General features: G+C 42.1%; 1 protein-coding gene across 1 annotated transcript in view; it reads right to left on the bottom strand.

The window, feature by feature from the left end:
• The window catches only part of C2H20orf194 (chromosome 2 C20orf194 homolog), a 441211-nt gene that overhangs the window by 221754 nt on the left and 194782 nt on the right, over window positions 1-24675 (bottom strand). Inside the window, exons 12-14 of the mRNA XM_030190991.1 lie at window positions 17369-17405; window positions 6924-7008; window positions 621-697 (exon numbers count right to left, since the gene is read on the bottom strand). Coding sequence (XP_030046851.1) covers window positions 621-697; window positions 6924-7008; window positions 17369-17405 — 199 coding nt within the window. The remainder of the gene's footprint in view (window positions 1-620; window positions 698-6923; window positions 7009-17368; window positions 17406-24675) is intronic.

Raw genomic sequence — 24675 nt, 5'->3', positions numbered from 1 at the left:
TCCCTTTACTCTCTGTGTTCCGCCCTCGAGGGCGGGGCAGAGAGACATGGTGAGTTGGATGGCTTCACCACCATGAACTTACGAACTGTTTAGGGATTTTGCAGATGGCTTCAGCAGGTTGTCTTCAGAATGTTGAGGTAGCGTTTTATGTACAGATGGGGCGTGGCTGAGGGCGGGTCTATAAGTGAGGGTGACTGGTCCTAGCCTATGAAGACTACAGGATTTTTGTGCTTCTCTGCCTTGGAGTGAGCTTCAGAACGTTCAAGGTGGGATTTATTAATATAGATATTGTAAATTTATCATTTTATACTTTTGTGCTGGCTAAGTTATATTTATCAGTACTTCAGATCTAGAAGAAAAAAATAATTAAAGTATAATATCGGTAGGGGTCAAAGTTGGAGTCGGACAGTAGAAAAGGATAATTTGAGATCGGAATCAAAGGTTTGGTATACTGACTCCACAGCCCTGCTTCCTCTGGTATCATCTGTGTGAGCACCATAGGCTGTGGTCATCCAGGGTGTAGATAACTTATTTTGCTTTTCTTCAAATAAAAGTTATGCACCAAAAGAAGTGTTTTATAGTACTGCTAGATGAACAAAACAATTTGGAAAATTACATACCGTAATGCAGTTTTATACTGCTTAAGTTCAAAAGAATCTAGCATGGACAAAAGTACCAGCTCTGCTGTTTCTTTAGCCTGTAACAATAAAACATGTTATTCCTCTTGAGTCACATATTAAATACACGAAAAACAAAATGCCATATAAACAGAGGTTTCTTTATAGAGTCAATATTTTACAAAACAACATTCCAAAGTAAAACACAACCCACACAAAAATAGCGTACAGGGCAGTACTCTAACATTGTAGAATAGGTATTTGGTGGGTTTTGGAGGACTCACACTTTCCACCACAAGTGTTAACTGTTAAGAGTGGCTTATGAGCCTGGGTCCCCTTCTCTACAGTGCACTGCACCGACAAACAGGCAACTCCAGGGACCTGCTGGTATGTACTGTTTCTTTCACATCTTTGGGGAGGGGAGGATGGGAGGGTATCAGTTGCAACTGGGGGAGTAAGAGGGGTCATTCCTTTATTCCTCCAGTAGTCATTTGGGATACCTTTTTGTGACTTAGTTGTTATTAAAACAGGTCTAGCTTTGTTCCATTATGGAAGAAAAACGTTTAAGTGTTAGGAACACCCAAATCCTGCCTCCAACACACCTCTGACATGCCCCCCCCCCCCCCCCCCTTTTAATCTGGATGCACTGAAAACAAACTGCATAGAAAAATGTCTTAAAATGTGTTTCGAAAATAGCAATTTGGAATTTTAGCAAATAAAATGTCAAATTGCCGATTTATGCTGCTTTCTGGAAATTTTTCTGTTTCAAAAATGAGCCCCTTAATTTCTCCACTATGGCCCTGTCTTCCCTAAGTGACCCTTTTACCCTTTGGTCATTTAGTGGTTCAACTGATTCTTCTACTGGCTTCTTGTTTCTAATATACCTAAAAGAGTTTTTACTATGTGTTTTTGACTCCAACACAATCTTCTTTTCAAAGTATCTCTGCCTTCCTCATCAGCACTTTGCATTCAACTTGCCATTCTTTATGCTGTTTCCTGTTATTTTCAGTCAGATCCTTCTTCCGTTTACTGAAGGATTTTCTTTTAGCTGTAATAGCTTCCTTCACCTCCCTTTTTAACCATACCAGTTGTCATTTGGCCTTGCTTCCTCCTCTTTTAGTACATGGAATATATCTGGTTTGGGTTTCCAGAATGGTATTTTTGAATAGCATCTATGCCTGATGTAAATTTTTGACCTTTTCAGCTGCTCCTCTTAAGATTTGTTTTTAACCAGTCTCCGCATTTTATCATAGACTTCTTTTTGAAAGTTAAATGATAACATATTGGATTTCCTGTGTGTACTTAAAACAGAGATTATATCAAATGTGATCATGTTATGATCACTGTTATCAAGTGGCCTCAGCACCATTACCTCCTGCACCAGATCATATGCTCCACTAAGGACTAGATCTAGAATTGTTCTCCCTCATTGGTTCCTTAACCAGCTGCTCTATGAAGCAGTCCTTGATTTCATCAAGGAATTTTACCTCCCTAGCATACCCTGTTACATTTTCCAGTTTGTTAACCTCCCTAATTTCTAAAACAATTTCTGCATCTGTCCATTCTGACAGGGTGGACAGTAGTACACTCCTATTAGTATCCTTTAACCCCTTTACAGATGGAATTTCTATCCATAGGGATTCCAAGACGTGCTTTGTGTCCTGCAGAATCTTACGTCTATTCAAGACCCTCCTTAACGTATAATGCTACCCCTCCACCAATTTGATTCGCCCTTTTACCACGATATAATTTGTACTACCCTGGTATGAGTGTGTCCCACTGGTTATCTTCCTTCCACCAGGTCTCAGAGATGCCTATTATATCTATCCTTTCATTTGGAGGAATATATTCTAACTCTCCATCTTCTGGCTTTGCATATAGACATTTCAAATAATGTTTGCTTTTCCTAATTACAACTTGCTCAGCAGTTGACAGTGATAACTTACAATCTTTAAAATCTGTCTCCTCTATATTTAAAGACACCTGTCCTACTATGGTCTCTATTGCAACCTATCAGGATAAGAACATAACAACATAAAAATAGCCATACTGGGTCAGACCAATAGTCCATCTAGTCCAGTATCCTGCTTCCAACAGTGGCCAATCATGGTCACAAGTACCTGACAGAAACCCAATTCATAGCAACATTCCATGCTGTTAATCCCGGGGGCAAGCAGTGACTTCTCCCATGTCCATCTCAATAACAGACTATGGACTTTTCCTCCAGGAACTTGTCCAAACCTTTTTTAAACCCAGATATGCTAACCGCTGTTACCACATCCTCTAGCAGCGAGTTCCAGAGCTTAACTATTCTTTGAGTGAAAAAATATTTCCTATTTGTACTTCCATGTAATGTCATTGAGTGTCCCCTGGTCTTTGTACTTTATAAAAGAGTGAAAAATCAATTCCTTCCTACCTGTTTTACACCATTCAGGATTTTATAGACCTCAATCATATTCCCCTCTCAGCTGTCTCTTTTCCAAGCTGACAGCCCTAATCTCTTTAGCCTTTCCTCATATGGAAAGAGTTCCATCCCTCATTTTGGTTGCTCTTCTTTGAACCCTTTCTAATTCCATTATATCATCTTTTTTTGAGATTGGCAACCAGAACTGAACACAATACTCAAGGTGAGGTTGCACCATGGAGTGATAGAGGCATTATAATATTCTTGGTCTTATTTTGCATCCCTTTCCTAATAATTCCTAGGATCCTGTTTAATTTTTTGGCTGCCACCACCACACACTGAGCAGAAGATTTCAGCGTATTATCTACAACTAGAAAAAAGGCCCGTTTCTGGAACGAATGAAACGGGCGCTAGCAAGGTTTTCCTGGGAGTGTGTATGTTTGAGAGAGAGCGCCAGAGTGAATGTGCGGGTGTGTGACAGAGTGAGACTGTCTGTGTGACAGTATGTGTGTGTGAGAATGAGAGTGTGTGGCAGGGCCCCCTCCCCTGTTCCTAATGCCCCTCACCCCGTTCCTTCCCCTCCTTTTCCTCCTCCTTCCCACACTTTGGGTTCCTTAAGGCTTTCAAAAGTCTATGTACCCCCGTGGCCCTAACGCCCAGTATCCGGATACCCCACCGCTTTCCTCCTCACCCCTCCCCCAAGATGTAATACTTTCACGTCCTTCATTTTTTTAAAAAAAGTGTCCTATCTACCCTGTGTACAAATGCCCGGCATTCAGATTGTGTTCCTCTCGTAAATTTTCATTTCTTTCATTCATTCAGAACTTGCCCCCCCCCCCCCCCCCCCCCCCCCCCCCCCACACACTTTTGGTTCCTTCAGTATTTTAAAACTCTCCTATGTACCCTGTGTGCTAATGGCCAGCATTGAGATTGTTTTCCTGTCCCAAATTTGCATGTCTTTCAGTCATTCACAACTGCCCCCCTCCCTTCTCCAGTTTAAAACTTTCGTTTCCTTCAGTCTTTTAAAACTCTCCTATCTACCCTGTGTCCTAATGGCCAGCATTCAGATTGTTTTCCTTTCCCAAATGTTCATGTCTTTTAGTGGTTCAGAACTCCCCCCCTCCCCCCATTTAACACTTTCGGTTCCTTCAGTCTTTTAAAACTCTCCTATCAACCTTGTGTCCTAATGGCCAGCACTCAGATTGTTTTGCTTTGCCAAATTGTCTGTCACTGATGTCACTGAGGTCAGTGCGTGCCTGCCTAGCAGACCACTTCTGGCAGGCACGGTCCCAAGCTCATCCTGTTGGAGGTGAGAATTATTATATAGGATGACTCCTAAGGTGGACCCTAGCATCAGGTAACTATGATTCTAATTATTCTTCTCAATGTGCACCACTTTGCATTTGTCTACATTAAATGTCATCTGTCATTTGGATGCCCAGTATTCCAGTTTCCAAAGGTCATCTACAATTTTTCACAATCCGCAAATGTTTTGACAGCTTTGAATAGTCTTGTGTCATCTGCAAATTTAATCACCTCACTTCTGTTTTCCAGATCATTTATAAATATGTTAAATAGCACTGGTCCCAGTACAGATCCCTGCAGCACTCCACTATTCACTCTCCTCCTTTCAGAAAAATGGCAATTTAACTCTACCCTCCGTTTTCTGTCCAATAACAAATTCCTAATCCACAGAAGGACTTTGCCTCCTATCCCATGACTTTTTAATTTTCTCAGGAGTCTCTCATGAGGAACTTTGTCAAGAGCTTTTTGAAAATCCAGATACATCAACCAGCTCACCTTTATCCACGTTATTTACACCTTCAAAGAAATGAAGCAAATTGGTGAGGCAAGACTTCCCTTGGACGAACCCATGCCAACTATGTCCCATTAAACCATGTGTTCCATAATTTTATTCTTTTTAATAGTTTCCATTATTTTGCCCACCGATGCACCGGTCTGTAATTTCCTGGATCATCCCTAGAAACCTTTTTAAAAATTTTACATTGGTCACCCTCCAATCTTCAGGTACTATGGATGATTTCAATGACAGATTACAGATCACTAACAACAGATCACCAATTTCACATTTGAGTTCTTTCAGTACCCTGGGGTGTATGCCAATGAGAGCAACTCAAGGCTGATGTGGGGACACAGGAGGTGTATGATACCATCAGGCACCTTCCCACTGGACAGGCTCTTGGTTTGGATGGTTTTCCTTTTGGTTACTATAAACACTTAGTGGTCCAACTGGTGCCCCAAATGGATCAGGTGTTCAATGGGGTGTAACAAGGTATGGAGCTGCCGCAATGTATGAAAATGGCGGACATTACCATCCTCTGCAAGCCAGGGATAGATAGTACACTCTGTAGATCATAACGCCCGATTTCTATCTTAAATCTAGGTGTTAATTTTGGCTAAGCTTTTAGCCGACTGCTTGGAACTTTGCTCCCTCAGCTTGTCCACCCTGACCAGACACGGTCTGTTAGTTGGAGGAAGGGGGTGGATAACGTTAAGCGGGTGTTATATTACATCTGGGCAGCACGTAAGGGGGATAGATGTGGAGAAGGCATCTGACAGGGTCAGCTAGACTTTTATGCTGGGCTATGCGGTGCAAGGTGGGGCTGATATATTCATTGTATTGAGAGCTTGAATACTGACCCTACCAGGGACGTAGCCAGACCTCGATGGGAGGGGGGGACCAGAGCCCAAGGTTGGGGGGAACATCTTGGCCCACCCTCCTGCTGCCGCTTCCGCCCCCCCCCCCCCCCTTCACTGCCATTGCAAAGGTACCTTAGCTGGTGGGGTCCCCAACCCGTCAGCTAAAACGTTTGTCCCTAACTGGTCTCAAATTGCCTGGCGCCCTTTTCTGTTTTCAGACACTGTGCATGCCAGCTAAGGTATCTTTGCAATAGCAGTGGAGGGGAGCAGCGAAGGGGGGGAGGCAGAAGCGGCAGCAGGAAGGTGGGCCAAGATGTTCCCCCCAACCTTGGGGGGACTAGAAGGTGGGACTCTTAAGGCCTTCTGTCAGCTGTAAAAGGAGCTTGGGCTTCCACATCAAGAATAGTATAATTATCTAAGGATTCGCCATTTTATGGGCCAGAGAGACTGGGGGTTAACCAGTGGGAAGAACTGTGGGTTGCCCATCATGGGACTAAAGGCTTAATTTCTACTTTGTATTCCTTGCTAATATCCCCTGGGTTTCAAATGTTGCCCTATATGCTAGAATGGAAAAGTGACCTCGGTGTTACTTTTTATTTTGACTCCCAATGGACCAATATTCTTCTTAGAGCTCATAAGTTTTCAATATCTGCTGCTATTAAAGAGGCAAACCTGTTGCTGGAGAAGGTGTGGGTGGCAAAATACATTTTTATATTTGTGGTGGGACTGTCCTATACCTAAGCATTTGGGGGAAGGGAAAATACACGAGATACAACAGAGTTTTGTGATTTTTTTACGCTTTGGACCCTGCTTGCTGCCTGCTTGGCATAGAGGGGGATTTAGTCCCATCCAATATGCCAGTGCTGATGTGTTGGGTAGCAGCAAGACGAACCTTGGCTAAATATTAGACAGTATCAGATTCCCCCAATCCGTGTGTGGCAGGCCTACCTTAGGAATATGATACTCACGGAAATCTTTACCGCTCTTCGCTTGAATAAAAAACAGCATGTGCAGACAATGAGATATATAGGATACCTAATTAAAATGTTGTTGATCAGCTTGGGAGGGGGGTGGAGAGGGAGAGGTGGGGGATTTGCACTAGTAAGGTATTAGCCATGGGATGTTTGATGTTCTTTGGTGATTTTGTTTTGGTGGCTGTATTCGTTTTCCTCTGACAAAAATTTCAATAAAAATGTTAATGCAAAAAAAAAAGAGAAGAAGATTTAACACATTTTCTTTACCTTAGATGTACTCGAAGTTTTAGCATAGCTTTCAATGCTAGCCAGAACAGCAGCTACAACAGCAGCATACATCTGGGATAATATCCTGCTTAAAAATAAATTGAAGTCAATTATTGAATAGCATCTCTGTATCTTAAAATAATTGTAAAGAATCAAAATATGAGGCCTTATTGACACTGCCAGCCCCATATTCATAAACGACATCCTACCCATATAAAAATCAATTTCCATGCTGTTCAGCTGTCAAACTAGCAACTGCAAGGAACCTCCCAATTTATATATTTTTTATAATATTTATAATATTTTCAAACGTTATGCCACTTTAAAAAAATAAAAAGAAAGAAAAAACTATCCAACATAATAAGGTTAGCTTCCTTCTGCCATTCATGAGAAGTAACATGCATATGCAACTTATCAGTGTGCATGTGACAATCCCTTTCAATTAGATCTGTATAATAGGAAATATTTCAGTATCTTTCTAACTACACTTTTTGGTACTTCAAAATCTTCTCCCTCTGTTCAATGCACAACACTTTCAGTCCCATTCTGTTTCCTTTACCACCATATCCAGTTTCCTTTTCATACTTTTTTTTTAAATCAGTAGAAATAGAAATGCTGTGATGGGCTCAGATTCTTTGTTGTGGTGAATTAAAGACAGAACATTAGTAAGACCATTTTTTTTCTAATTTGTACAGGTTGATACATAACCATCTTTCAAATCATTTTTTGATAGAAGTAGACTATAAATCATAGATGAAATTGAAATTCAATTAAATGTTTAAAAGCTGCTTTTATTTGTAATCCTCGGAGTAGAGATGCAGCTTAATACCCCCCGTTTCATGGAAAAAAATTCTCTTTTTCAAATAGATGATCTGGAATCTTTAATATAAGCAAATAAAATGATTGAACCCTGATAGATGTAAAAAGCACAAAATACCTTGGAGGGTAATTTAATAAATTAATTTTCATGAATAAATGCTATCTTATGTGCAAAAAAATGAAGATACATACCTGTAGCAGGTATTCTCTGAGGACAGCAGGCTGATTGTTCTCATGATTGGGTCAACGTCCGCGACGGCCCAGGAGACCGGCAAATCCCTAAGCAAACAAAAACTTTCTAGAACACACCGGCGCGCGGGAAGAGTGAACCGCACATGCAGGAACAGCTTCCTGCCCGCGGTGTGAGTGTGCCCTCCTCAGTTTAATAAAAAGCAAAACAGAGAACTAGAACAACTCCAAAGGGGAGGAATGTGGGTTTGTGAGATCAGCCTGCTGTCCTCGGAGAATACCTGCTACAGGTATGTATCTTCACTTTATCCGAGGACAAGCAGGCTGATTGTTCTCACGACTGGGTTATCCCTAGTCCCCAGGCTCACTCAAAACAAAGAGTCAATTGGGCCTTGCAACGGTGAGGACATAAAGATTGACCTGAAAAGAAACACAACTAAGTGAGAGTGCAGCCTGGAACAGAACAGAAATGGGCCTAGGAGGGTGGAGTTGGATTCTAAACCCCAAACAAATTCTGCAGCACCAACTGCCCAAACCGACTGTTGCGTCAGGTATCCTACTACTACTACTACTATTTAGCATTTCTATAGCGCTACAAGGCATACGCAGCGCTGTACAAACATACTGAAGGCAGTAGTGAGATATGAATGTGTGGACTGATTACCACATTGCAGCCTTGTAAATCTCTTCAATAGAAGATGGCTTCAAGTAAGCCACTGACGCAGCCATGGCTCTGACATTATGAGCCGTGACATGGCCCTCTAGAGTCAGCCCAGCTTGGGCATAAGTAAAAGATTTGCAATCCGTTAGCCAATTAGAGATTGTGCGTTTTCCGATGGCGACTCCCCTCCTGTTGGGATCGAAAGAAACAAACAATTGGGTGGACTGTCTGTAGGGCTTTGTCCGCTCCACGTAAAAGGCCAATGCTCTCTTATAGTCCAAGGCATGAAACTTGTCTTCACCAGGGCGGGTATGAGGACGGGGAAAAAATTTGGTTCAGATGGAACTCCGACACCACCTTCGGCAAAAACTCAGGGTGAGTGCGGAGGACTACTCTGTTATGATGAAACTTGATATAAGGTGCATACACTACCAGGGCTTGGAGCTCACCAACTCTACGAACTGAAGTAACAGCCACTAAGAAAATGACCTTCCAGGTCAAGTACTTCAGATGGCAGGAATTCAGTGGCTCAAAAGAAGCTTTCATCAGCTGGGTAAGAATGACATTGAGATCCCATGACACTGGTGGAGATTTGACGGGGGCTTCGACAAAAGCAAACCTCTCATGAAGCGAACTAAAGGCTGCCCAGAGATAGGCTTACCCTCTACACATTGATGATAAGCACTAATTGCACTAAGGTGAACTCTTATGGAGTTGGTCTTGAGACCAGACTCTGATAAAGTGTAGAAGGTATTCAAGCAGGGTTCGTGTAGGACAAGAAAAAGGATCTAACGCCTTGCTGTCACACCAGATGGCAAACCTCCTCCATTTGAAAGAACAACACTTTTTCGTGGAATCTTTTCTGGAAGCAAGACTCGGGAGACACCCTCTGAAAGACCCAAGGAGGCAACTTCTAAGCTCTCAACATCCAGGTCGTAAGAGCCAAAGACTGGAGATTGGGATGTAGAAGCGACCCCTCGTTCTGGGTGATGAGGGTACGAAAACACTCCAATCTCCAGGGTTCTTCGGAGGACAACTCCAGAAGAAGAGGAAAACAGATCTGATGGGGCCAGAAGGGAGCAACCAGAATCACTGTTCCGCAGTCTTGCTTGAGTTTCAGCAAAATCTTCCCTACTAGAGGTATGGGAGGATACGCATACAGAAGGCCTGTCCCCCAATGTAGGAGAAATGCATCTGACGCTAGTCTGTTGTGGGCCTGAAGTCTAAAACAGAATTGAGGGACCTTGTGATTGATCTGAGTTGCAAAATGATCCACCGAGGGGGTGCCCCACGCTTGGAAGATCTTGCGGACAACGTCCATGTTCAGTGACCACTCGTGAGCTTGCATTATCCTGCTCAACCTGTCGGCCAGACTGTTTACGCCTGCCAGATAAGTGGCTTGGAGAAAAATGCTGTGACGGCGCGCCCAAAGCCACATTCGGATGGCTTCCTGACACAGAGGGCAAGATCCAGTGCCCCCCTGCTTGTTGGTGCAATACATAGCAACCTGATTGTCTGAATCGGAATGATTTGGTTGGACAGCCGATCTCTGAAAGCCTTTAGAGCATTCCAGATCGCTCGTAATTCAAGGAGGTTGATCTGAAGACTTTCTTCCTGAAAGGACCAAGCTCCTTGAGTGTGAAGCCCATCCAGATGAGCTCCCCACCCCAGGAGGGATGCATCCATCGTCAGCACTTTTTGTGGCTGAGAAATTTGAAATGAACATCCCAAGGTCAAATTGGATCGAATGGACCACCACTGAAGGGAACTGCAAAAGTCGGTGGAGAGATGGATCACATCTTCTAGATCCCCTGTGGCTTGGCACCACTGGGAAGCTAGGGTCCATTGAGCTGATCTTATATGTAGACGTGCCAAGGGAGTTACATGAACTGTGGAGGCCATGTGGCCTAAGAATCTCAACACCTGCCGCGCTGTGATCTCTTGAGATGCTCGAGCCATGGACACGAGGGCCAGGAGGATTGTCTGCCCTTGCCTGGGGAAGATAAGCTCGAGGCGTCCGCGTGTCCAACAGAGCTCCAATGAACTCCAATTTTTAAACCGGGACAAGATGGGACTTGGGATAATTGATCACAAACCCCAGTAGCTCTAGCACCCGAATAGTCATCCGCATGGACTGTAGAGCACCTGCCTCCGAGGTGCTCTTCACCAGCCAATCGTCGAGATAAGGGAACACATGCACTCCCAGTTTGCATAGCAATGCTGCGACAACTGCCAAGCACTTTGTGAAAATCCTGGGCGCAGATGCGAGACTAAAGGGCAGTACACAGTACTGAAAGTGCCGAGTTCCCAACCAAAATCGAAGATACTTCCTGTGAGCTGGGAGTATCAAGATGTGGGTATAGGTGTCCTTTAAGTCCAGAGAGCATAGCCAATCATTTTCCTGAATCATGGGAAGAAGGGTGCGCAGAGAAACCATCCTGAAGTTTTCTCGGACTAGGAACTTGTTCAGGGCCCTCAGATCTAGGATGGGACGTACCCCCCTCCCCTGTTTTCTTTTGCACAAGGAAGTACCTGGAATAGAATCCCAGCCCTTCTTCCCCTGGTGGAACAGGTTCGACCGCATCAGCCTTTAGAAGGGCAGAGAGTTCCTCTGCAAGTACCTGCCTGTGCTGGGAGCTGTAAGAATGAGCCCCCGCTGGCAATTTGGAGGTTTGGATATCAAATTGAGGGTGTATCCTAACTGGACTATTTGAAGAACCCACTGGTCGGAGGTTATAAGATGCCACCGTTGGTGAAAAAATATCAACCTCCCTCCGACCGGCAAGCCATCCGGCAAGGACACTTTTTCTAAGGCTATGCTGCACTGGAGCCAGTCAAAAGCCCATCCCTTGCTTTTGCTGGGGAGCCGTAGGGGCCTTAGGCATACGCCGTTGACGAGAACGAGCATGCTGGGACTGAGCCTGGACAGGCTGCCGAGAAGCAGGAGTGTACCTACGCCTAGCATAGGAATAGGGAGCACTCCTCTTCCCTCCAAAAAACCTCCTAGATGAGGAGGTGGTAGCAGAAGACGCCCGGCGGGAGAGAGAATCCGTAGCATCATGGTGCTTTTTGATCTGATCAACCATATCCTCTACTTTTTCGCCAAAAAGGTTATCTCCCCGGCAAGGAACATCCGCCATTCGCTGCTGGGTCTTATGTTCCAGGTCAGAGACGCGCAGCCATGAGAGTCTGCGCATCACTATACCTTGAGCAGCTACTTGGGATGCCACATCAGAAGTGTTGTAAGTACCCCTGGCCAGGAATTTGCGACACGCCTTCTGCTGCCTGACCACCTGGTGAACAGGTTCGGCAAGCTCCGGAGGAAGTGCCTCGACCAAACTGGACAGTTGCCTCACCGAGTTCCGCAAGCGGGTGCTTGTGTAGAGCTGGTATGTTTGAATCTTGGCTGCGAGCATAGCGGCCTGATACATCTTTCTCCCAAAAGAAACCAAGGTCCTAAACTCCCTGCGTGGAGGCGCCGAGCCATAGTCCCTAGTACTCTTGGCTCTTCTGAGAGCAGAATCCACCACCATGGAATCGTGAGGTAGTTGAGACTTCACCATTACCAGCTCTCCATGGACTCTGTACTGGGACTCAGATTTTCTGGGGACCACTGGATTAAAGAGAGGGAATGACCAGTTTCGCATAAGAACTTCCCTGAGTGTGTTATGCAAGGCAGCCGTTGCAACCTCTGTAGGTGGAGAAGGATAATCCAAGACCACAAGCATCTCAGCCCTCGGCTCATCCACAACCTCCACAGGAAAGGGTACATCCTTAGACATTTCCCAAACAAAGGAGGAAAAAGACTCTCAGGCGGAGACATCCTTCTTTCAATTGGCGGAGTAGTATCAGGGGGGACCCCATATGACTCGTCTTCAGAAAAGTATCTTGGATCTTCCTCCTCCTCCCACGAGCGCTCATCATTGGTATCGGACAAAAGTTCTCTAAGAGCAGCCTGAACCCAAGCCTGTTTCGACATCGAGAAATGATGACCTCGAGGGGGATGTTGAGAAGTCGACACCTGCCTAGACTGCGGTAAAGCTTCCTCCGCCGACGTCGGAGAGTCGACCTGGGTGGCAGCCGGCGCCGATGCCGAAAGCGGCACCAGGGACGGGGACCTCACCACAGGTGAAGGACCAGATGCCGCTTCAACAGTCGGTGCAGAAGGCGCAAGCACCCCTGGCACCGAAGACTGGCGCAACAATCCCTCCAGAAGATCTGGAAGAAGGGCCCTGATGCGCTCGTCGAGAGCTTCCATCGGAAAAGGCTGGGGGGCTGGTGGAGGATTCGGTGGCAGAATCTGAGGGGGCTCGAGAGCCAGTACCAGGCTGCCAGAAGACCGATGCATCGGCACCTCCTGTATAGAGGGTGAGCGGTCCTCTCGGCACCGACACTTCTCGGGTGCCAAATCCCTTGGGCTCCCTGGAGCTCTCGGTACCATGCATAGAAGGAGATCAATGACGGTGCTTCTTAGCCTTCGCTCGATGCCCGTCATCGAGACTCCTCGATACTGAAGAGGAGGACATGGAATCTTCACGCCTCCTTGGGGCCGGGTCCGACGAAGGTCGATTCCGGGGAGCCTACATAAGCAGTAGGCCTCGAGACAGCTGGAGACCCATTCGATGCCTCGCTGCTCCCAGCGTGATATGGTCATTCGGCAGCCATTACCTGCGCTCTCTAAGTCAATGCCGCCAACCTCGGTACCGATGCCAAAGGACCGGACCGATCCGCAAAACGTTTTTCATGTTGAGCCTCCCGAGACACTTGGGTCCATTTTTTAATTAAACAACACAGCTTACAAGCAGCTGGCAAATGATCGGGCCCAAGGCACTAGAGAGACCACGCGTGGGGGTCAGTACCCGAGATGGTCCGGTTGCACCGAGTACAACGCTTGAAGCCGCTGGGTGTCCTCGATGACATGGACGGAAAAACAGTGGCTGCGAAACTAAAGGACTCAATTGTGGCAATTAAAAAGGCACAAAAAAAGAAAATACAACCCGGCCGAGCAGCCAAAAAGGCAAACACGACGAAAAAAGAAGGAAACAAACTTAATGGAAAAAAGTAAAGAAATAACGGGAAAATTGTTCTGTTTTTTTAATTTTTAAAAACACAAACACGGAGAAAGAAAAAAAAGGGAAGCGGTAACGCTAGAAAAAGTCTCCAGGGCCAAAAATGAACACAGCGGAATACTGTGTCACTCCAGACGCGGATGAAAAAGAACTGAGGGCACGCTCGCGCCACGGGTGGGAAGCCGTTCGTGCATGCGCGGTTCGCTCTGCCCGCGCGCCGCTGCGTTCTAGAAAGTTTTTCTTTGCTTAGGGATTTGCCGGTCTCCAATCGTGAGAACAAGCAGCCTGCTTGTCCTCGGAGAATGCGTTCATACACCCACCCACCCCCACCCCCCCCCAAACAAAACACGACAATAAGAATGTGTATGATTTTATGCAACCCAGGTATTCAAGATGGGCTTTGGGAAGAGCACGGGCAGAGTCATGATGTGATTAAGACACTGACTTTTTTTTTTTTTTTAAATACATGCATATTTGCATGTATTTTTCAAGCAAACAGTGATTTCTTCAGGTTTTGTGCTGGTATTTAATAAAGATACATATGAACTTATTTGTCTTCATACAGTAAATTCAAAATAAGCACTACTTACAAATCTCTTATAAAATTATCTCCCACATATCTATTCAGGATACTAACAGAGTATGAGTTTAAGGTCATTTATTTTAAAAAGGACTATTGAGGTACCATACTGCAATTTAACATATTCAACCGTTCATAATTATTACAAAACACACACACACAACACAACACACACACATACACAATAGAATAAAAATAAAGTTATCAACAGATCGAGTCATACTCTCTCTAACCAGGCTTACCACAAAAGAGATGATGTGATGGAGTGCAGGGAATTCAAACGTCCCGTTGGTGAAACTGGGGACTTTCATGCTTTGTAATGCTGCCCCAATAACACTTTTCTTCCCTTCAGTGTATTTCCCTTGATTGGCCAGTAGATAGTGTCTGACCTCTGCATTACAGCTGTAGCAGAGGTACTGGGGGGGGGGGGGGGGGGGGGGGGAGGGTGTTGTAGCATACCTCCCCCAAAGAAAAGAGGAGACCCCATGAGGAGAAAAGTAATTTGCAATGTCATTGGCCAAACATCCTCAGTGCTAATGCTCTGTGCCCTGATTGGCTCTGAAGCCAAAGACCTAGCCCAGAATGTGCTAGAACTCCCCAGTCTCAGCTGGGAGTATGGAGGTAGTAGACCTCTGTGCCGAGGCCCTGTTTAATTCCTGTGAGCAGTTTCTTTTTCCTTACCTCCCCAAGTACTACTTAGCTGGTAAAAAGTGTTCAGCTAGATTTAACACCAAATCCTTATTTTACTAGTTTACTGTTTAAACTTTTACCTTTCACTGATCTACTTTATTTTGATAATAAACCTATTCATTTGTGAGCTCTGTTGTCCTCAACTAAATAAAATTTCTGGCAGTTTGTGTTTTCGATCTTTGGGTGTCTTCTAGGAACAGTGAACCACTAGGATTGTGACCCCAGTGCCCCTAGAAACCACGAGGGAAATAACTTGCAAATGAGAGAACGTCCAGAGGCAAGCAGGACCCAGCAGACAGGTGGAGGGTATGCCAGTGTAGGGGCACTTTTATGGGTACAGGGGGGCATTGGCATAGCTGGGCCAGACCGTCCAGGAGGCCACAGAGTTAAGCCCAGGTGGGCACTAGGAGTATGTGACAACCCCATACATAAGAACATACTGCGTCAGATCAGTGGTGCATGTAGCCCAGAACCCTGCTTCCAACGGTAGTCAATCCAAGTCACAAGCAACTGGCAGAAACCCAATTCATGCTAACTGCTGTTATCACAACCTCTAGCAGCGAGTTCCAGAGCTTAACTATTCTTTGATTGAAAAAATATTTTCTCCTATTTGTTTTTAAAATATTTCGATGTAATTGCATTGAGTGTTCCCTTGTCTTTGTACTTTTCGAAAGAGTGAAAAATTGATTCACTTCTACCCATTCTAAACCACTCAGGACTTTATAGACCTCAATCATATCCCTCCTCAGCCATTTCTATTCCAAGCTGAAGAGCCCTAACCTCTTTAGCTTTTCCTCATATGGGAGGAGTTCCATCCCCTTTATCATTCTGGTAGCTTTTCTTTGAACCTTTTCTAATTCCGCTATACTTTGAGATACGGCAACCAAAAACTGAACACATAACTCAAGGTGAGGTCGCACCACGGAGCAATACAGAGGCATTATTATATTCATGGTCTTATTTTGCATCCCTTTCCTAATAATTCCCAGCATCCTATTTACTTCTTTGGCTGTCACTGCTACACACTGGGCAGAAGATTTCAGCGTATTGTCTACAATGAAACCTAGATCTTTTCTTGAGTGCTGACTCCTAAAGTGGACCCTAGCATCAGGCAACTAAGATTTGGATTATTCTTCTCAATGTGCATCACTTTGCATTTGTCCGTATTAAATTTCATCCGTCATTTGGATGCCCAACCTTTCAGTTTCCTAAGATCTTTGTGCAATTTTTCACAATTTACATGCGTTTTGGCAACTTTTATTAGTTTTGATTTATATGCAAATTTAACCACCTCACACATCGTTCCATTTTCCAGGTCACTTATAAATATGTTAAACAGCACTGGTCATAAGTACATAAGTGTTGCCAAACTGGAACAATCTGAAGGTCCATCAAGCCCAGTATCCTGTTTCCACAAGTGGCCAATCCAGGTCACAAGTACCTGGCAAGATCTCAAAGCAGTACAATGCATTTTATGCTGCTTATCCCAGAAAGTTCATATTAATAATGGCTTGTGGACTTTTCTTTTAGGAAGCTAGTCAAACCTTTTTTAAACACTGCTAAGGTCCATCAAGCCCAGTATCCTGTTTCCACACGTGGCCAATCCAGGTCATAAGTACCTGGCAAACTTTGGGAAAGTTTGTAAGACATTGCGAGTGTGGAGGATTGTATATTAATACCCACTTTAAAAAAATTGAACAAGAACAAATTGTATTCAACTTTATGACCGTTGTAAAAGTATGACTGGAGGAAACGAATGAGCAATTTGAAACACTTTCATTATTGCTACCTGGGAATCAGGACGTAAAGACTTTGGAAGAGTCATAAATCAGCATTTCAAGCTAAGTTATTGATTTTTTGAATGTTTTGCTGCTGATATATGCTGAATAGTAGACATTGCAATTGTGTTTCATCCTTTAATACCTTCCAGTTTTCAACTAGAGGGGTCCAGTAATGGATACTATAGTTTCTTACATCCATTAGTACTCTCTATAGAGGGGTGTATAGACTTTGATCATTTTTTGATATCGGAAGATACTCCGTTTTCTGTTTTTTGCTCACGGAATCTTTTTCTCCCCAAGTATGGGAGTTTTTTGATGTCTGTGATTTTTTTTCGGAAGGCGGTAGGAGCCTATGATGTTGGCCATTTCAGTGGAGTCCTAATGTTAAGTTCCCTGGGCTGTTGAGGCTATTTTATTCATATAAATTTCTTATGTTAGATCGAGGTCTTGCGCCCACCTATAGACTGTATAAAAGTAGTGATATAAAATAGTTAAAAATGAATCCCATCTGTCTATATTAACCAGCAGCATAATTTCCATTATCACCTGAGACAGTTGTATTCAACCTTTTTTAAAATCATTCATCTTAACTACAAAATACTTGGAGCAATCACAAATTAAAAAAAAAAAAACAAAGCAAAATGAAAGGAACTTACACTTGTTCATTTCTTTGGTGCACTTCATTATCATTTCCTGCAAAAAAAAATACAATTCGATTTACACAAAACACATAAAAAAAAAAAATATATATATATATATATATGTCAAAACAGAAAAAAAATGTTTAAAGAAATATAAGGAAAGACAATTCCACAATTTAGTTAACATGGCAAGTTATTCTAAAAGCAGTAACACTAATATAATTATCTCCAATATGTTTTCATTTAAGCAGCTCATTAGTTCTTTCATTAGTTTGGACATCTATAGGTCTAAATTAAAATTAAAAAGTAATCTCTCAGCATTGCTGTAATATGAAATTTTAATTAGCTTTTCATATGTTAAGTCTTCACTCATTAAAGGGGTCCTTTTGCTAAGCTGCAGTAAGTGCTAGAACATGCTTACCACAACTTAAAATGGCTTACCACAAGACACACTGTGTTAAGTTTGAAATCGGCATACACTAACCACCATAAAATACATTTTTAATTTTTGCAGAGGTGCATATATGGAGGACGGGAATTGAGCATTTCTGAGCTAATCAGTTAGTGCAGCTACATTACTGCATGCTGATTAAAACAAGTTTACTGCATGAGCCCTTACCAGCTATAAAATAGGTGTCAGTAAGTGCTAATGCAATAATTTTTTAATGGCAATGCGCTAATGGGAACATTAGCTCATGGCCATTAAAGCAAAAAATGGAAAATCAGCCATTTTACTGCTGCAGCAAAAGTGGACTTAGCTCATGGGAAAACCCTGCGTACGAGCGTGCTAAGATCACTTTATACTGTAGCTTAGTAAAAGGAGCCCTTAGTTTCTGCCAGATTATGTATTAATGTGTTAGATAAAATCTTGAAATCATAAGAGATATTTATCGATTGTATTTCTATCAGCCTTCCCCAACCCCATAAATGGAGTATGAGTAGATGGCAATTTATCTTTACATTCTGGATTTTAAAAAAAATTAAGTTTTAAACAGAGTGAAAATATGGCCCTAACAAGATCTTGCTGTTATACTTAGAGGAATATTTTTTTTAAATGACAACAACCGGTCAGCCTGGTGGTTCAATATCAAGTACTGTGTATTGCAATACCAACAGCCTGGGCTCAATTCCCAAATCAAATTTATATCCATACTGTCCACAGTTTGTGCCTCCTGGCTGAGGAGAATCCCAGCAATGGCTGGGCTCAGTTGGGTGATGGATAGTTGCAAATTAACAACAGAAAACAAAGCAGACCAAAAAGCTCAAAGAGTTCTTCATTTAAAAAAAGACCCAACGTATGTTTCGCCAACATGGCTGCATCAGGGCAAAATACTAATAAACATACAAATCAAAATTATATCAGAAATACAAATAAGCAAATATAAATCATGCATGCAAACATGCATAGAAATTGTAAAACTAAGACCATAAAATGTGCTTATGTCCAATGCATAAAATAAACTATAAAACATGCACCATAAATATGTTGTATATAAACAGTGCATAAAAGCTTGTGATCAAAGAAATGCAATCCAAGGAACATATAAAAACCAGTGGCTAATACACATGTATAAAGTAAAAAAGTGTACCCACTCTTAAAAATAGACAGACGTATGAGATGCTAGGTGCATCTCATGGTAAAACTCAAACATAAAAGCAATTCACCACAGTGGGTGTATCTCATATACATGGTAAAACTCAAACAATGTAAAATCTCTAAGTGGGTCTTTTACAAAGGTGCACTAGCAATTTTAGAATGTGCTAAATGCTAGAGATACCCATAGGAATGTATGGGCATTTCTATTGTTTAGCACATGCTTTATTTTTAGATAGCACGCCTTTGTAAAAGGGGCCCTCCGTGACTACAAATAGTCCATCAATCCACATACCTAACTAGGGGTTGAAAGCAATGCTGCCCCTAGCTGACAGTGGTTTATCCATTTTTTTTAAATGTGCCCACCTCAAAATGCTGGTAAATGCTGGTTTGCATTCAAAATCGCTACTAGAAACAAGCTAAAAATGTAAAAACAGATTAATAGACAAGAATATGAAAACACAAGGAAACGTAGTAGGAAAGAACCCAAAGGGTTTTGACCCCTAACCAACACTGTATACCACATCTCCTAGGCTAAATATTAATGAACAGGTTTTTCAATTACGGAAAGTATGAAGGAAAGATTAAATCACAGAGAGAAGTATGCCATAAAGAGATAAGTACTCTTACAGAGGAAGGGGGGGGAAGGAAGGAATGTCATACCACCACTTTTTCAAAGACTGATAAACAGCTACTACAATCGATACCAACCCCTAGCACAGATGGAAAATTGAATAAGTACATAAGTACATAAGTAGTGCCATATTGGGAAAGACCAAAGGTCCATCTAGCCCAGCATCCTGTCACCGACAGTGGCCAATCCAGGTCAAGGGCACCTGGCACGCTCCCCAAACGTAAAAACATTCCAGACATTCCAGATATATAATTTATCAAGTAGAGCATTGAGAGAGACAGAGAACAATGTATTAAGCAAAGGTTTATCTTTCGTTCTAACTCCACATTATAATGCATTTAATACCAGGATAGGGTGTTTTTTAAAAAAAATGTTTAGAGTTACACATAAAATTTAGATCATCGACTACTTCTCCAAATAGACTGCAAGTGTGACAGATAAGTCAATCATTAAGTAGGTGAATGCCCCCAGGCATCTAAAATACAGTGATCCAGGCTTATGAAAATATGTGATAAACAAAGTTTCAGAATTGGAGGAAACAAGCACAAGAAAGTACTCTGAAATGAACAAATCTGAACGAACAGGGATTGAAACTTTGAAAAAAAGATACAAGGATCATTAAAAAAAACAGAGGATAAGGGTAGAGGAGGAGTTGTTAAGGAGCAATACTTGAGGAAAGAAATAGATCACCAGTTAGAAAATCATAAATTTTAAAGAAGATTACCAGAGGATCCCACAACCATTATAAAGAGATAAATTGATTCTATTTTGAAAATTGGCTTTGAAGGAGGCTAGATCACCAAAATAGAATTTGAGGGGGGGGCGGTTTATAAAGTATCCACGCATCCTGAGCTTATACATTTTACCTAAAATATATAAATCATTGGAAAATCTGCCTGGAAGAACTATAGTCTCTGGAAATGAATCCGTTTTAGAACCACTTTCTTTTTTTTTTTTTTTAAGATATTTATTTATTAATTTATTGCATTTGTATCCCACATTTTCCCACCTTTTTGCGGGTTCAGTGTGGCTTACAATATGAAATGAATGATGGAAATACAATTTGTTACAAATTGGTTATGGATTACATTGTGCAGAGTTATGCGAGACAATCGAAATGTCGTTAAGGAGTGTAACAATGGAACACAAACATTGAAACATTGGAAGGAGACAATGGGAGCTTAAAGGGCAATAATAAGGCATAAAGACATAAGATATACATATCTCTGTGAGTAAAGGTATGAGTGATGTGAGATTATGGGGGATGAGAGTTCAGAAGTGGATGTATGATGCATTAATGAACAGTTAAGTGTGGACTTTATGTGTTTTGGCTCTTTCCGTAAATTTTTTCAAAAAGATGGGTCTTCAATAATCTGCGGAAGGAAGCTTGCTCGTGGATCGTTCTTAAGTTGCGCGGCAGTGTATTCCAAAACTGCGTGCTCATGTGAGAAAAGGTTGACGTGTGTAGCGTCTTGTATTTCAAGCCCTTGCAATTGGGGAAGTGAAGGTTGAGGAAAGTTCGGGATGATCTTTTGGCGTTTCTGGGCGGTAAGTCTATTAACTCAGACATGTAGGCTGGGGCTTCACCGTGAATGATTTTGTGGACTAATGTGCATACTTTAAAAGTGACGCGTTCCTTGAGTGGAAGCCAGTGCAGTTTCTCTCGTAATGGTTTTGCACTTTCATATTTTGGCTTTCCAAAGATGAGTCTGGCTGCCGTATACTGGGCTGTTTGAAGTTTCCTCAGTGTTTGCTCTTTGCAACCTGCGTATAGTGAGTTGCAGTAATCCAGATGGCTGAGTACGAGGGATTGCACTAGGCTGCGAAAGACGGATCTTGGGAAGAATGGTCTTATCCTTTTCAATTTCCACATGCAGTAAAACATCTTTTTAGTTGTGTTGTTTGCGTGAGTTTCGAGTGTTAGGTGGCGGTCGATAGTGACTCCAAGGATTTTTAGCATTTCTGAGATTGGAAGGTTTAGGTTTGGTGTGTTTATAGCGGTAAATTCCTTTGTGTTGTATTGGGAGGTGAGTATCAGGCATTGAGTTTTTTCTGCATTTAATTTCAGACGAAATGCATCTGCCCATGTGTTCATGATGTGTAGGCTTTGATTGATTTCGTTGAAGATTTCGTTAATGTCTTGTTTGAAAGGGATGTATATTATCACGTCATCAGCGTATATATATGGGTTGAGGTTATGGTTTGATAGGAGTTTTGCCAGAGGGATCATCATTAGGTTGAAAATGGTTGGTGAGAGAGGTGATCCTTGTGGTACTCCACATTCAGGTGTCCATGCCTTAGACGTGGTTGAATTTGATGTGACTTGATACGAACGTTGGGTTAGGAACCCCTTGAACCAATTCAGGACATTTCCTCCAATGCCAAAGTATTCAAGTATGTGTAATAGGATTCCGTGGTCAACCATATCGAAGGCACTTGACATGTCAAATTGTAGGAGGAGTATATTGTTGCCAGTCGCAATTATTTGTTTAAATTTAGTCATAAGGGTCACTAATACTGTTTCTGTGCTATGATTCCACCGGAATCCTGATTGAGCATCATGCAGTATTGAGTGTTTGTTTAGATAGTTTGTGAGTTGTTTAGTTACCATTCCTTCGGTTATTTTGGTTATTAGTGGTATGGATGCTACTGGCCTGTAGTTGGTTAATTCACTCGTGCTTTTCTTTGTATCTTGAGGAATTGGGGTGAGTAAGATTTTTCCTTTTTCTTTTGGGAAAAGTCCATTTTGTAGCATGAAGTTTACACGGTTCGTTAGGTCTATTATGAATTGTTGAGGAGCAGATTTCATGAGGTTATTTGGGCAAGTGTCTAGTTTGCAGTGGGATTTGGCATATCTTTTGAGAGTTTCAGAGATGAGGTCTTCTGATAGTATTTCGAATTCGGTCCAGGTTCTGTCTGCTGGGTGTGTTCCTTCTTCTGGATCTAGACAATCTAAAAGTGTGGCATACTCAATAAGGCTAGCGGGTATTTTGAGTCGTAGTTGTATAATTTTCTCCATTAAGTATTTCGCAAGGTATATCTTTGCCGTTGTTTGTAACTGGTGTGGTGTCTAACAGTTTGTTCACAAGGTTGAAGAGTTTATGTGTGTCTTTGTAGTTTGGTCCTATTATTGTTTTGTAATGTATTCTTTTGGTCTATTTTATGGTGTATTTGTATTTTCTCCGAAGTAATTTCCAGGCGTTTAGTGTTTGTTCGTCTCTCTTTTTGTTCCTTCAACCACAAATTCCCTTGATTCTATCATATATTAAGGATTCTTTAGACAGCATCAATTTCCTCAATCAGGTAGACATTACAAGAGAATTGCTTTTTGGTGTCACTAGATGTGAAATTGTTATATACGAACATACCGCAAGATGCAGCTATGGATATTATTCGAGACACTTTATGCAACAATTCATATCAGAAAATACCACTGGAATTGTTGATGTCTTTGACTGAATTCATTTTGACACAGAACTATTTTGTTTTAATAAGACATTTTATCAGCTAATATGAGGAACAGCCACAGGTTGCACCTTGGCCCATTCTATTGCGAATTTGTACATGGCCAATTTTGAAGAGAAGTTTTTAACAGCACACCCATACAGCAATCATTTGCTTGCTTGGAAAAGATTTATTAATGATATGTTTACCATTTGGAAAGGAAATGAAGAGGATCTCAAATATTTTCTTCAGTGTATCAATGGACGAGACGATAACATAAAATTCGACGTGGAATATTACAGCAAACATTCCTTTCCTACACGTTTTGTGTTATGAATGGCATTCTACATACAGATGTATTTAAAAAACCTACATATGCAAATAAACTATTTCACTATAACAGCTGCCATAGTACCATACAGTCAATTTTTGAGGACTAAGAGGCTATGTTCATAAAGATCAACTTATAAAGAGCGGAAGATTCAAGACTAAGGTTCCGAGACAGAGGATACTCTGATAGGTGTATCTATGAATGCTATAGAAGAGCTGATTTGATAATTAGAGAGGAGCTCTTGAGAACCAATGAGGAGAAAGACAATGACAAAATAGTCTGCACACTGGAATTCAATCATCTATCAAAAGAGAGTCAGAGCTAATGATGCTTTTTCCAATAAGGAGTTCATGATAGCATATAAAAGAGGCAAGAATCTAAGACAGGCTGGTTTCTTCTATGGTTCAGAATGACTAACGGTCACTATCCTTGAGAAAGATGTTCAGTATGTTCTGTTAATGTGAAAATTCTCTCCTTTAAACATCCAATGCCCAAAAAGGATATTTTAAAGACATTTCAATAATTGCAAAACATATAAAGTAGTTTATATCTGCATTTGTCCTTGTAATCTTATGAACATAGGAAATATGAAATGTGCACTTAACAAGAGTTATTGAACACCACAGTGCTATCAACAGACAATTACTTGAAAAGCCGCTAGTTGAACATTCTATATTAAAACATAGATTTGAGGAATAAAGATTTTTTGTTTTACAGAAACCTAAGCTACCATGGCGAGGATGAGATATTGACAAATTATTAAAATAGAACAGAAAAGCTAAGGTACTTTCCTGTAGCAAGTGCTCTCAGAGGACAGTAGGCTTTATATTCTCACAAGTGGGTGGCATTGATCTGCGTCGCCCACTCTAGAACTTATAACGAGTATAAGAAGAGCTTTGAGGAGCTTAAGACTTGCTCCACCATGCATGTGTGTGTGCATGCCTTCCTGCTGTGAAAAATAAAGTAAAAATAACAAAAAAGACAACTTCAAGGGGAAGTGGGAGAGATTGTGAGAATATAAAAGCCTGCTGTCCTCTGAGAACACCTCCTACAAGTATGTACCTTAGCTTTCTCGAAGGACATGCAGGCTTATTAATTCTCAAAAGTGGGGAATCCCTAGCATCCAGGCTCATCAAAAACAAACATTGGTCATGGCAAGAACATAACGCAGATTAACCTGAAACTATATACAGTCGGAATGAGAGTGCAGTCTGGAACAGAATAAAATGGGCCTAGGAGGGTGGAGTTAGATTCTAGACCCCAAACAAGATTCTGCAACTCTGTCTGCCCGAACTATCACATCTGGCACCCTGCTGAAG

The sequence above is a fragment of the Microcaecilia unicolor genome, chromosome 2 (genome assembly GCF_901765095.1).
Source record: "Microcaecilia unicolor chromosome 2, aMicUni1.1, whole genome shotgun sequence".
Classification (NCBI taxonomy): domain Eukaryota; kingdom Metazoa; phylum Chordata; class Amphibia; order Gymnophiona; family Siphonopidae; genus Microcaecilia; species Microcaecilia unicolor.
The sequence above is the reverse complement of the archived record's forward strand: the minus strand, read 5'-3'. Positions and strand labels throughout refer to the sequence as shown.